The sequence below is a fragment of the Benincasa hispida genome, chromosome 3, assembly GCF_027475165.1.
Source record: "Benincasa hispida cultivar pf3 chromosome 3, pf3_genome.v1.1, whole genome shotgun sequence".
Classification (NCBI taxonomy): Eukaryota; Viridiplantae; Streptophyta; class Magnoliopsida; order Cucurbitales; family Cucurbitaceae; genus Benincasa; species Benincasa hispida.
In genome coordinates, this window is record NC_143480.1 from 60909938 (window position 1) to 60923402 (window position 13465).

General features: G+C 35.2%; 1 protein-coding gene across 1 annotated transcript; it reads left to right on the plus strand.

Annotated features, from left to right (window-relative positions):
• Window positions 1-8559: 8559 nt before the first annotated feature.
• Window positions 8560-12815, plus strand: SFGH (S-formylglutathione hydrolase). Its single transcript, XM_039025052.2, has 7 exons — window positions 8560-9065; window positions 9413-9530; window positions 10281-10328; window positions 10681-10877; window positions 11520-11618; window positions 11701-11766; window positions 12405-12815. The coding sequence occupies exons 1-7, from the start codon at window positions 8919-8921 to the stop codon at window positions 12585-12587; spliced, it is 858 nt and encodes a 285-aa protein (XP_038880980.1). The 5' UTR covers window positions 8560-8918; the 3' UTR covers window positions 12588-12815.
• The last annotated feature ends 650 nt before the right edge of the window (window positions 12816-13465 follow it).

Here is a 13465-nt window from a genome sequence, read left to right on the forward strand (position 1 = left end):
GATGATGTTAAAGCTCTCGTTATGACAGGTTTGCATTCTTCTGATAATTGTTATCTATGGAATTCTGATCATTCTTTGCAGGTTTATCATCTCTTTAGACAAGATAAAGCGAGCCTGTGGAATAAATGTCTTGGGTATGTAAGCATGAAGACTATTGATAGGTCTTGTAAAAGACTATCTTTTCTATAATAAAACCCTAAATTCTATCATGATTGTTTCCTTAAAATGTCTATTTTTGTAGGTAAACTCCAATCCTGACTCAACAAATCTATTTCGGAAGATTTGGAGCAAATTCGAGTCAAATGACACCAAAAAAAAATTAAATAATCTCATTAAAACTAAATAAATAAAAATCCAAGTAACAGGGTACCCACAAACCATAGAAACGAATCTAGAAAACTTCAAAGCGAATATCAAAACAAAGAGTTCTAAACATCAAGACCAAAAATTTAAATGCAGGAAAAGAAATCATGAAACATGAGCGGAAGCATAAGACTGGTCCCAGTGGCTCGATCACGAATTTCGCTTGTCATTCGCCAGCGTGTCTTTACCCTTTCCTGAAACATAAACATGGAAATGATTATTATAAAAATACTCAACAACCCCACTATCAGGGTCAGACTAGGCATCTATGTCCTCTAGATGCCGACCTCTGGTGAACGTAAATCATTCTTTAGTTCTCATGGAACATAAACAAATATCTGAACTCATCCAACCATAGTTCAAGGTATTCACAATCTTCAGTGAATCTCGAAGGAAACACGACCTCTGGCGAACCCGAAGGAAGCACCACCTCTTGTGAATCCCAAAGGAAACAAAACCTCTAGTGAAACAAAACATATGGTGAATCCTGAAGGAAACACCACCTCTTGTGAATCCCCTAGGAGACACAACCTCTAGTGACCTTGAAGGAGGCCACCACCTCTACGGGGTATCTAACTATCAATTGAAGGATCTCTTAATGAAAAGCATCCATGAGCATATACGGATCTCTCCAATTTTACCGTGATCGAAATACACCATATACATTCTAACATACAGTTATGCAAACATACAGTAATTAACGGCATGCTTTGAACAATAAATAACAAGGGAAAGAGTTCTCATACCAGTTGAAGACGCTCTTCAAGCTTTGAAACTCAGAACGCAACGGAAGACCTCTACCCGATCTACTATCGCCCAACAAATGCGTTGGCTGCAGCAGCACGATCAATCACGAACAAATGATATAGCGAGGACGACACCACCAAAATGGAGCCCTTGGTATTCTCGGAGTGAGAACCCAAAGTGTGGTCTTTGGTGAGTTTGGTAGAGGTTGGAGAAAGTACTGATCGTGTAGACGATAAGCATGTGGGAGAGAAAAGGAAGCTATCGTATAGCTAAGTGCTTATCGTTTAGAAGAAGCAACATGATTGTGTAGGTTTTACTGAACGATCGTTTAGAAAAAGTAGACGATCGTTTAGAAAACACGGCACACTATAAGATCGTTTAGGAACTAACGTGCGATCGTTTAGATGCGAGGTGTGCAATCATTTAGGCGCTGAAAGACTATCATATAGGATCTCGACTTATGCGATCATTTACATTTCCACACTGATGCCAATTTTTTCCGAACTTTTCCGAACTTTTCAAAATGAAACAAAATTTCATTTTATTCTTCAGTTACAATAACCGACGCAGTTTTTCCCACTAACGCACGTCCAAGAGAAATTTTAGGCTAATTATCATATAATTAACCAATTAAATCATTAATAAATATAATCATATTATATTTTTACCCTATAGTTTGATTTCATATATCTACTATAGTAATTTCTCCTCTACTTGATATAAATCATATTTATATCTAATTTTCTCCAAAATAATGTATCTCATACATTTAGTCAATTATATCATATATAATCGAGCTTCCTCTTGTCAATTTGAATATTTCAAATGAACCCAAACACTGATTCTTGATTTTATCCAAGCTACCCAAGGGACCTAATGGACCTATGGCTCGAAACTCCAATGGTAAGTGAATAGCTAACTAAACTCTTAGTCACGAGATCCACCATCCGTTAACTGTCAGGCATTCCACTAAAGACCAACAGTTGAACTCTTCTTAGCATAGATATATTTCTGTGTCCATCGGATATAACCAATCATGAGTACGATGACCCTTCACAGATGCTCGTAAGTACAGCTGAGCCAAATTATCATTTTGCCCCTATAGTTACATCTCACTCCTTAAGTACCATTAATTCCTCTAATGAACAATACAACATAGTCCAACTATGTGAACACCTGTCGAGCCAAGAGAAGGTGTGTGGCGTCACATCGTTCAAGCCCTGGAATCAACCCTTAAGGGAGCTATCTATCTACTTACTCCTGCCTCAGGGAAGGAGTGAATTCCATCTTGTGTAGCTGAGTTCCCAGCTCCCAAATCAGACGAATCCTCAAAATGGTAGGTTTGAAATGGTGACCTGGCCACTCGCACCCATACAAATTAAAGGACCACCCTCAATAGCAAAAGTTCTCAACTCACTCAGGATTGAGGTCATGTTACCTATGGTCATCCTATTGAAGTGAAGTCTCTATCATGAACGGTGTTATATAACGAGATGTTAACACTTCGTAGTCAGGTCTTATACAAACTCTTTGTATAGGACGCCCCCACTTGTATGTCCCCAACACAAATGATCAGGATTAGACCATCTGTGACAGGTCACAACACTTATGACCATTCCATAAAGCGGGCCGCATCTATAGCGTTACTAGGATAAAGTTTCCCTCCTATATCCATATACTGCAGACCATTTTGGTTATCACTCAAGACATGATCCACTTGTATGTCACCATATACATGCTTAAGTTACATACAAATAACTAGGGATTTTATGTTTATTGGTTTATGGTAAAGTAAATAAAACATGCAACTGAGCAAAAAACAAGATGTGAAGTAAATATCATATATTATACAACACAAGCGTTCGTACAAATTGTTTATAAACTACAGGACACGAGATTTTAGGGCATCAACCCCAACATCGATAAGAATGCTATCACTATCATACACTTCATATGCATCATAACATAGTTCCATAACATGTACATACATCTCATCATACTCAAGTCAATCAGAATTTCGTATAACAAAATACTGAAGTCATGCTAGCATTCAAACATCGTTCATACACAATCAGTTCCTCAGAATCTCAAATACATGAAGTCATATGTAAATATCATTCTAAACAATCAACCTCATAACCTCAATAAAACTTAAATTTTATTGCCTAACACGTAAGCAGTTCCAGTAGTAAAATTACTTACCTTGAAGTTAAATTCAGATATTAATCCAAGCGAATGATCACCAATAAAATAAATCCTGAATTAATTTCCCTAACATAAAAAAAAAAACATTAAATTTCAATCATTGGAGCCAAGACCCAAACATACAAAATTTAATCCAACAATCACCAATTAACTTACCCAAACGAAACTTGATCCAAGATCGAATCCCAACTCTATTCAATGATCCGTACCTAAGTACAAATCGAATTAAAATTACCAACCCAAATGTCAGCAACAAAACCACCCCAAGTGCTTTAAAACCTTACCTACTAATGTGTTATTTTATGATGTGGAATTGTGGATGTTATGAGATGATGAAATTGCATTGAGCACTCAAGTTTTCTCAGTGGAATCCAAGTATAAACCCCCCCGAGTTTTCTGGTAAGTCCAGGGTCAAACTCAAGGACTTACACATAAGCCTCTATTCTTATTTATGCGATGACAAAATGACACACACACAAATAAGGCGACCACATAATATCATACCTATCTCTAGGGTGCATGCAATGTAGGTTGGCAAACAGAGCTTATCTCTAAGTCCCTATCTTTTGTTTATGCAGTTATAATCTTGCTCTCTCGAGTCTAGATTCTAACCTAGCTCTCTCGAGTCTTAGGTTCTTTCTTTAGACTCTCTCTCGAGTAGCTCTAAAGGGATATTTGGCACAGCATAACACAAGATAATCGCAAGCAATGAATTTCCTAGGTCATGTTAGCTTAGTTCTTCTCAACCCATTCGACTAGTTTAGCTACTCATGCGTACTAAGAGAGTGAACAGATGTAGAATAAGAACTTCCATTATATAAATACAAAGATGAAGTACAAAACAACAATGCAAGAATAGAATAAGGAGCCTGGTAGCAATCTCTTGCTTCTTAGGCTTTTACACTGTCTTTCTACTCGTGTTCAAAAGATAATCTCGCTCTCATGAGAGTCGGCCACTCTCTGCTTCTACGCCTCAGGGTTCTCTCTCGAGTTTCCCTGAGCGATCTCCGGTGTCTCTTCTCTTCTTTTGCTCCACCTTAAAATAAAAAGGAAAAACTATGGACAAAGACGTGCCGAGCTCTAAAATTGGTGAATAGGTGAACCCCTTTTCTGAAGGATGCCTTCGGTATTTATAGAGCTTCTAGGGTGAAAGGCGGCTTCTCTCTTATGATTGCACAGATGGGATGGCTTTAATTCACTGACTGATGCGCCAAATATTTGTCATCGAAAAGCTTAATGTACTTGTTGTCGTTAGCGGCTATCAACTTAATTCGGATTCGACCGCCATCAGCTTTCTGTCCCATCGTGATTAATTATGCCTCGATGTGCCCACCAAGTTGCAGAAATCCTTCTTGAGAAAATGTTTGCAAACACAGTCACCGCAAAGCCTTGCAGTAATGCTGCGCTCGACCAATGATTTCCTATGATCGCAATTTTCGCCTTGCGTCAACGCATATTCTGCATAAAAATACAAAAAACAATTGTTCCTATGCGATGAACGCATGCAACCGCAATGTAATAAACTTAATGCTTTTTTTTTACGCAATCTAACACATTTTATCAACGCAAGCCAGCATTGTTTAAGAACTTAGCACTATGATAACGTACATTTCTTCCCGTTATCACCTACCGAACAGTAGTCAACAACCCGATCCTTACCTTGCTAGTTCGGCCCCTTTGAAACTTTTAAAACCTTGAGTCTACACCTAAAACTCGATGGGTAACCCAAAAATTAATTCAAAACCCAGAAAGTCATCAAATCACCCAAAATTAGCCCATAGTTAAGAACCCATAAATTGCCCAACACCCAACTTACCAAAACAAGGAATTCGACGAGCTTCGATGTTGACGGCGACTGGAATTGAATCGCCAAGTCTGCTGGTGTCGTCGGATGACACTGGTTGACGATGATGCGCTACCAAGTGACAGCAAATGGTGACTACTGCAGCAACAAATATATCGATTAAAAAGAGACACGACCGATCTCACCCACAAAATGCACGGATGGCGGCAATAGAGCTTGAGCGGCAGTGGACACTGAGCGATGGCAGGAGGAACTGGAAGTGGCAACTGGAAGTGACACAATGGTCGTGGATCGTGAACGGCTAGGGCTGGGGTTGTGGCTCGAAAGTGAGGAAAAAGGAAGGTTGGCAGCGTAAACGTGGCTGGCGGCGTGCAGCAAGCAACAGTTGAGGTCGGACGGTGAGCGATGGCTGGCGAGGCATGCGGCGGCTGGGTTGATGCAATGGTTTCTTCATCGGATTCTGTTCACATTTCTTCTTCCTTCAATGGTTTCTTCAGCCCTTCATTCAATGTACAATTTCTTTTCTCAGATCGCTTTCATAATAAGTGTCATTTAGTAAATATAAACGATCGTGTAGTAATTTATATACAATCGTTTAGTAAATTACAAAAGATCGTTTAGTAATATATGCAATAAGTAGTAATTATACACGGTTTAGTAAATTAGAACGATCATTTAGTAAATTATAAACGACCATTTAGTAAGTAGGTTTTGTTATGCAATATCTGCAGCGACCCTGAGAAACATTAATGTTCAAACATTATGTGCAAAATGGTTTATAGTTGAGTGTATGCTTGCTGCTTACACCGAACCAATCTTCCCAGTCGGGCACAGTCAAGAATGGGTTGGAGATTTTGAACCAATTCTACTACCGCAAAATGTAGTAAGTGTAGGTCAACCTCAAACCGTCATGATACCTTCAATTGGAGAGAAGCCACAACAAATATACAAGTGTACACGATGTGGTCAGATAGGACATAATAAAAAAAACGTGCAGACAAACGTTGATAACACCTGGCACTGGCCCATCTAGACTAAACAATATGTAATTTTCGCTTTCGCTTCGATTTTCTATACAACACCAATTATTCTATACAATATGTAATTTTAACACCAATTATATTATGTACAACACCAATTGTACTGTACAATATGTAATTTTAGCACAAATTTATCTAAACGATCGCTTAGTTATTTATTTGCTTAGTTAAATGTACAACACCAATTGTATTCTACAAATTTAACACAGATTTATCTAAACGAAAACTAAACGATCGCGTAACAGTTAGCTAAACGATCACTTAGTATTATCTAAACGATCGCTTAACAAAACCTAAACAATCGTTTAGTATTATCTAAACGATCGCATAACAAAACCTAAGCGATCGCTTAGTATTAGCCAAACGATCGCTTTATAAATTAGTACACGATCACCTAATGGATATCTAAATGATTGCGTAACAATTAGCTAAACGATCGCTTAGTATTGTCTAAACGATCACTTAGTATTAGCTAAACAATCGCATAATGGATATCTAAATGATCGCAGAACAGTTAGCTAAATGATCGCTTAGTATTCTCTAAACGATCGTTTAATAAAAACTATAGTGGATAGCTAAACGATCGCTTAGTATTCTCTACATGATCGCATAACAAAACCTAAACGATCGTATAACAAAAACTAAACAATTGCGTAACAAAAGTCAAACGATCGCATAATAGATATCTAAACGATCGTGGAACTGTTAGCCAAACGATCGCATAGTGTTCTCTAAACAATTGTTTAATAAAAACTATAGTGGATAGCTAAACGATCACTTAATAAAAACTATAGTGGATAGCTAGACGATCGCTTAGTATTCTATCCGATCGCTTAGTAATATCTATCTGATCGCTTAGTAATATTTAAATGCCCGCTTAAAGTATTCGTAGAGACGCGTTCACCGTGTGGTTTGAAGGCTTTTTAAAAAACTGGGGGTTATTTTAAAATTTCGCATGGGGAAAGGTCAGTTGTAGAAAAGTTTTTAGAAAGAGGTCATTGGTAGAAAAGTTTTTGGGTTTCGGGTCATTTCGTGAAATTTTTCGGGGGGGGACGCATGAGGTAAATGGAAAGGAAGGGGAAGGGATTTTTAAAATAAATCAATAAATAAATAAAATAAAATATATTTTATTTTATTTTATTTTATTTTATCTTATTCTAAACTATTTTATTTTATGCTTTTCTTTCATACACATATATAAACATGACTATATCTATTTTTAAAACTCTTTCCTTTTTCTCTTCAAATTCCAATCAAATTAATTTTTCAAATTTATATTAAATTCTCGACATTAACTAAAAATTTACTTACTCAAAATTAAATTAATTGCGACATAAGTCCAAATCTTTCCTTTAAGCAAAATTGAATTTCGAAAATAACAAAATTGTTTTCGAATTTTGTGAAAATATAGAATTTGAATTATGAAAAGCTTGGGATGTTACATTAATAATTATTCGGGGTCCTGTCTAAATAATTGCTTTCTATTGTTCACCTTTACTTTTTCAAAATTGAATCAAATATAGGGTCCTGTTCTGTCTAATTTGATTTTATCTTTTAATTTTTTTTATTTTAATTCTCAACTGAGTTATGGAATCTATGAATAATTATTAAAACAACAAATAAAATGAATAATACAAGCTAATAAAGATAAGAGTTAAGATAAGATAAAAGATGTTGTCAGTCAGATATTGTGTCGCGGCGTTATGTCGCGGCGTTATCTTTTTCTATAATAAAGTGACTTCATTAAAGATACTTTTTTCTTGTCCTTTTCGACTGAATTATCAATTTGTCATAGGAATTCCGTTTTGCGCTAGCTTGATTTCAGGCCATAACTCGAACTTACAACATCATCGAATTGCGGAAAGGCCAAAGTAGTCGTGATCCACAACGAATTCAAATGACAAAGTCCTTTGACGTCCTCATTGATTCCGTATCTACTTCAAAATATATTTTCCTTTGAAATTTTCCACACTGAAATGTATTTACAATGTAAACTAGAATATTTATAGAGTTTACACATCGCTAGAGATGCGAATATACATTAGACTTTTTTAGAACAAACATAGATTACTTCTTTGTGAAGCATCTACAGGATTCTATTATTTCTTTTGAAATAGGATTGCAGACTCGAAGCTCACATGGGCTGTGAGTCGAGGAAATGATCATTAAGATCATATTCAATTTCATTGTCTTCTTCTTTCTGGATGAAAGGTGAAAGAGAGGCGGTTCGAGATCGATTATTGCAAGTATTCTCATTCCACGAAATTGAGCCAGAACGTTACAAGCCTTTAATTTAATTGAATGAATAATTGTCACATCACATTCTATGACACATGACATTCACAATCATGCAAATGTCTCATAATTTGTATATCAATCATCATATACAAGTGCCAAACCGAGCATAGCGCTAGAAACTATGAGATCTATGGTTGAAAGCCCTCTACCTCGACTTTTACCAAAGAAAAAAGGAAAATAATCATCACATACATCTTAAACCACTATGTACGAACATCACCAGCCAACTTTGGTCGGTCTCTTGTTTAACCTAGGAATGATACAAGCGGAAAATTACCAAAATGGGTTCAATCCTTTTGTTAAACTCATCCAAATCAAGCTGATATTTGTGCGATCCTCTTAACAAGTGTCACTCAACTGCTCTTGCCACTCCAACTCAAATCTCAGTCCGACGACGATCTCCCTTTATCTTCCATCTCTGTTGATTTCATCGCCAAGATTTTGCCTCAAACACTCTGAAAATGGACGCCAAGCCAACCGAAATAAGTAGCTCGAAGATGTTCGGAGGCTACAACCGAAGATACCGCCATTACAGCCCAACTCTTGGCTGCTCCATGACCTTCCACATCTACTTCCCTCCTTCTCCTCTCCCATCCCATAAATTTCCGGTATCTCTTCTCATTTCCTCTTTCAATTCAGTCTCCAGGATACCCATTTCGATTACAGATTGAAACTCGAATGTTTTAGTAATGTTTTGCGTGTTTCTGATCTTCGATTTCTGGAACAATTGGTTTTCTGTTTGATCTTGGGGTTATTCTGTTTGTATGTGTTTATGTGATTCGAGTTCACTGCGGTTGGATGTGAGTTTTTGTGGAATGAATGTCGAACAGTTGGTTACTCTAGTTATTATTTTGGGTATTTGATTGTTGTTGGAGTGTTTATTTTCTTTTTGTTATTGGAAATGTATTGGAATCGTAATGATTGAGGGCTGGGGTTTGATTGTGTTATTGTGCAGGTACTCTACTGGCTGTCTGGCCTTACTTGTTCGGATGAGAATTTTATAATTAAAGCAGGGGCTCAACGCACTGCTTCCAGTGAAGGTGTTGCTTTAATTGCACCTGATACATCTCCAAGTAAGAACAACTTTGGAACTCGTTTTCAAGTATTGATTATGTTGTTGGGTACAATTTTGATTGGAAAGAACGGAATTTTGTGTCCTTGTGCTCTCAACTTAACGACTTTGAACTCACTTGGATTCTGCTGATAATTCTTTCATGCGAAGTGAAAATTGACAAATTTTGCATTTTAAGATGTGTTTTTGATAATATCAAGTTGACCCAGCAGGGTTATGTGGTTTGAATTTTTCTTTTGGGAATGTAAGGTAGTTATTAGCTTCAATGAACTATTAGTTGTAAGGTAGTTATTAGCTTCAATGAACTATTAGTTGGAAGGCCATGAAAGAATCTGCCATGGTAATAAACAACTGCCATAATTTATGTGATAAAGCAAAATCTTTTGCTTGAAGTGGATGAGATGTCTCACCACGTTTATAAGATGGAGCCTTCATTTCTTTTTCTTCTTCTCAAGCATATTTGTGTCATATTACTACTCATTTGTCTTCTTTATAGAAATTTTTATGAGGAACAATATTCAAAACTTGGTAATACAAAGTGAAGGAAAATTTCCTGTAGAAATCCCTTTTTCCCCTTTCAACTTAGATTCATTGGTCTGGCAAATGTGTTTAATTTTTACTGTGCTTGATTTGTTAATATGAAACTGATCTTATTTCTAACAATTTTTCAATATGGAAGCGCGGGTACTTTCTTTTGATGAATTGTACCTGGATCTTATGTCTATATTTTTTTGGCTCATTCTTTTGATAGGAGGCCTGAATGTGGAAGGAGAGGCAGACAGTTGGGATTTTGGTGTTGGTATGTTACTTCTGACTGTCATATTGCAGTTAAACAGAATAACTTTGACATAATATTTTGTTACTCTTCAAATTGAACCAATTAAGAACTGGCCCTTACTATTATGAATATTTTCTCGTGTATGGTTGGTTTGGCTTTCATTTGACTTTTTAACTTCATAACTTTATTTAACGAGGTTTTTCTTATGGAGCTAAGTGTATGTGTAGTCCTATTTTGAGTCCTACCGTCAATGTATTTTACATCTTGTTTATGGCAGTTTAGTTTCTAAAAAAAAAATGCATTATTGTTTCAACATACAAAGTTATGAATTTAGTTTCATGTTTTCCTTCTCATTTTCTTGTTTCTTAAAAAGGAGCTGGATTTTATCTCAATGCTACACAAGAGAAATGGAAAAACTGGCGTATGTATGATTATGTTGTCAAGGAGCTACCTAAACTTCTGAGTGAGAACTTCCCACAGCTTAATACTTCACGGGCATCTATATTTGGTCATTCTATGGGTGGGCATGGGGCTCTAACAATCTACCTGAAAAACTTAGACAAATATAAGGTATTTGATGATCACCTCTTATTTACTTTTCTGTTTAATATTCAGAAAGATATAAATTACATTTACCATTATAATTACTAAGGGCATTTTCGTTCGGAGAAAAAGGTTACTTGCTTGACAGGATTATATATGCCCTCATCACCCTTAAACACTCCAGAAAAAGAGAGGAAAAAAAAAAAAGGAAAATTATTTCAAATGATAAAATTGTTAAAAATATTTACAAAATTTAGCAAAATTTTAGAACTATCAATGATAGATGTTGATAGACACTGATAGAATTGATAGTTCTAAAATTTTGCTGTATCTTATAAATATTTTGGTTCATTTTTCTATATTTAAAAACAGCTAAAAAAAAATTTAGGGATCACTGTCTATAATTTGTTGCTTCCATCTGATTACTAAATTGTTGTTTTTATTACGGCTATTTTCAAATATTTAAATGAGTTAACTTATTAATAAATAGAGCTAAATGTCACTGTCTATCATCTATAGTGATAGACACGGAAAGCCATCTATCACTGATAATTTTGCTATATGTGAAAATATTTTCAGTAGTTTTATCATTTAAAATTATCCTTTTTATTATCTTGTATTTAGTTATTTTTCTCCCATAAAATTAAATTTTTCTACTTAACTTTTCAGTCAGTATCTGCCTTTTCACCCATTGCCAATCCTATAAACTGTCCCTGGGGCCAGAAGGCATTCACAAATTATCTAGGGAGCAACAAAGCTGACTGGGAGGTTAGTTTTCATGAGATTTTTAGCAATTTTTCACAATCTAATGTTAGGATAGAATTTTTTTTAATTAATGAAATAACTGCAGGAATACGATGCTACTCATTTAATCTCAAAGTTCCATGATGTGTCGGCTACCATTCTAATTGATCAGGTAATGCTTTTTTGTTCATTCAACTTTCACAGGGAATATTGTTTCTTCACGTCAATGGCATTGTCGATATAGAAAACTAAAAGCCTATCATTTGTACCTTTCTGCGTTAAATTAAAAATCTTCTGAAATTTCAATTTGTTTTTGTTCTTGAACTCTTAATACATTTTTCTTTTCTTTTCTTTTCTTTTTATCTTAACTTTTTGAATTTCACACCTCTTAATCACCTTATAAGTTTAGTCTTGTCATACAAGTTATAGGCTAAATTGCAAAAAGTTGTCCTGAAATTTGTATTTTGCTCCAAAAATTCCCCTATTCTTTTGAAGATACAATAGTATCCTAGACCTTTCATAAACGTTTCAAAATTACCTTTGAAGTAAAAATCCAGTTAAACTTTAAATGAATATTGGGGTGCCTGTGACTTGAAAAGGAAACTGGGACTCGAACACCGTCATACTATTTCAAGTTACTACCATACTTATTATAGTTACTAGAGAGCTAACTAAGCTTGGTGAACCGAGTCTTTTGCGCACATTGAATTAACACGATGAGACTTTACTATTTAACTTCCCTACTTTACCCTCCTTGTCGATAGATTCATGAAAGGCTGATTTTACCCTTTTTCTGTTTAACACAAATAGGGGGAGGATGATGAATTCTTACATGGACAGTTGCTGCCACACAAGTTTGAAGAGGCATGCAGGGCTGTGAACGCTCCTCTCCTCTTAAGGCTACAACCAGGTTACAATCATTCTTACTTTTTCATTGCTACCTTCATTGAAGATCACATACGTCACCACTCTCAAGCTCTTAGGCTTCCGTAAAACCTTGTGCTGCTTATGATCTGCTGTCTCTTATCTAATTTCTATCCTTTGAGAAGTTAAGAAAGGCATGATGACAATGTAGTTTTGGTGAATATGATGTTATTTGCGGTATGTGTACTGGATCTCTGTAATGTGAAAGTGAAAACTTGTCCTTTGGCGGGTGAACCTTTTGTTATTTGGTTCCTTGCTAGAGTGGTTATAATATTAATAGAGTTGTTTTTCGCCTAATAATGTTGAGAAAATTGTTAAAAATAGCACGTTTAAGTCTTTTTGAAAACCCGGAAGAATAGTTTTTTCTCGGTCTATCTCGGACAAAACCAACCATTGAGATTTAGTTAAAATCAATTTATTCTAACTTTTGTTTTAGACTTTCTCGGTACATCTTGCCTATTATATATAATTTTCCCAAATCTTATACCAAATCATATATCCTTTCAAAATTTCGCCATAATGGGTTTTTAATATCAAAATATATTTTTCAAATTGATTCAACATTTTAAAATTCTTGGAAATATCAAATTTTGTGAAAAATTGGGTAAGATTTGGGATTATATATATATAAATAAAATCTTTGTATTAATCTTACTCCAGATTCTACCGAGAAAGTTCAAATATAAAAATTTTGATTTTAATTATGTCCGAGATTTCATCTAGAAAGTCCAAATATATAGAATATTGATGATATTTTGTTTGGGATCGAAATCCACATAATCTTTTCAAACTATATGTGGTCTCCAAATCTTATACCACCTTTTACATCTCGAATTTGCAATATTTCTCAAATTTTATATAAAATTTTACAAATCTTACCTCAAATTTATATTTACATAAATTTCTAAATTGATTTACTGATTATCTAGATAATTTATCGATTATCT

Bases quoted from the DNA above. Each gene is read 5' to 3' on its own strand.
- SFGH (XM_039025052.2), top strand. From the start codon at position 8,919: ATGGACGCCAAGCCAACCGAAATAAGTAGCTCGAAGATGTTCGGAGGC. The intron at 9,531-10,280 runs GTAAGAACAACT...TTCTTTTGATAG, and splicing joins TGCACCTGATACATCTCCAA to GAGGCCTGAATGTGGAAGGA. The intron at 10,878-11,519 runs GTATTTGATGAT...TTAACTTTTCAG, and splicing joins AAAACTTAGACAAATATAAG to TCAGTATCTGCCTTTTCACC.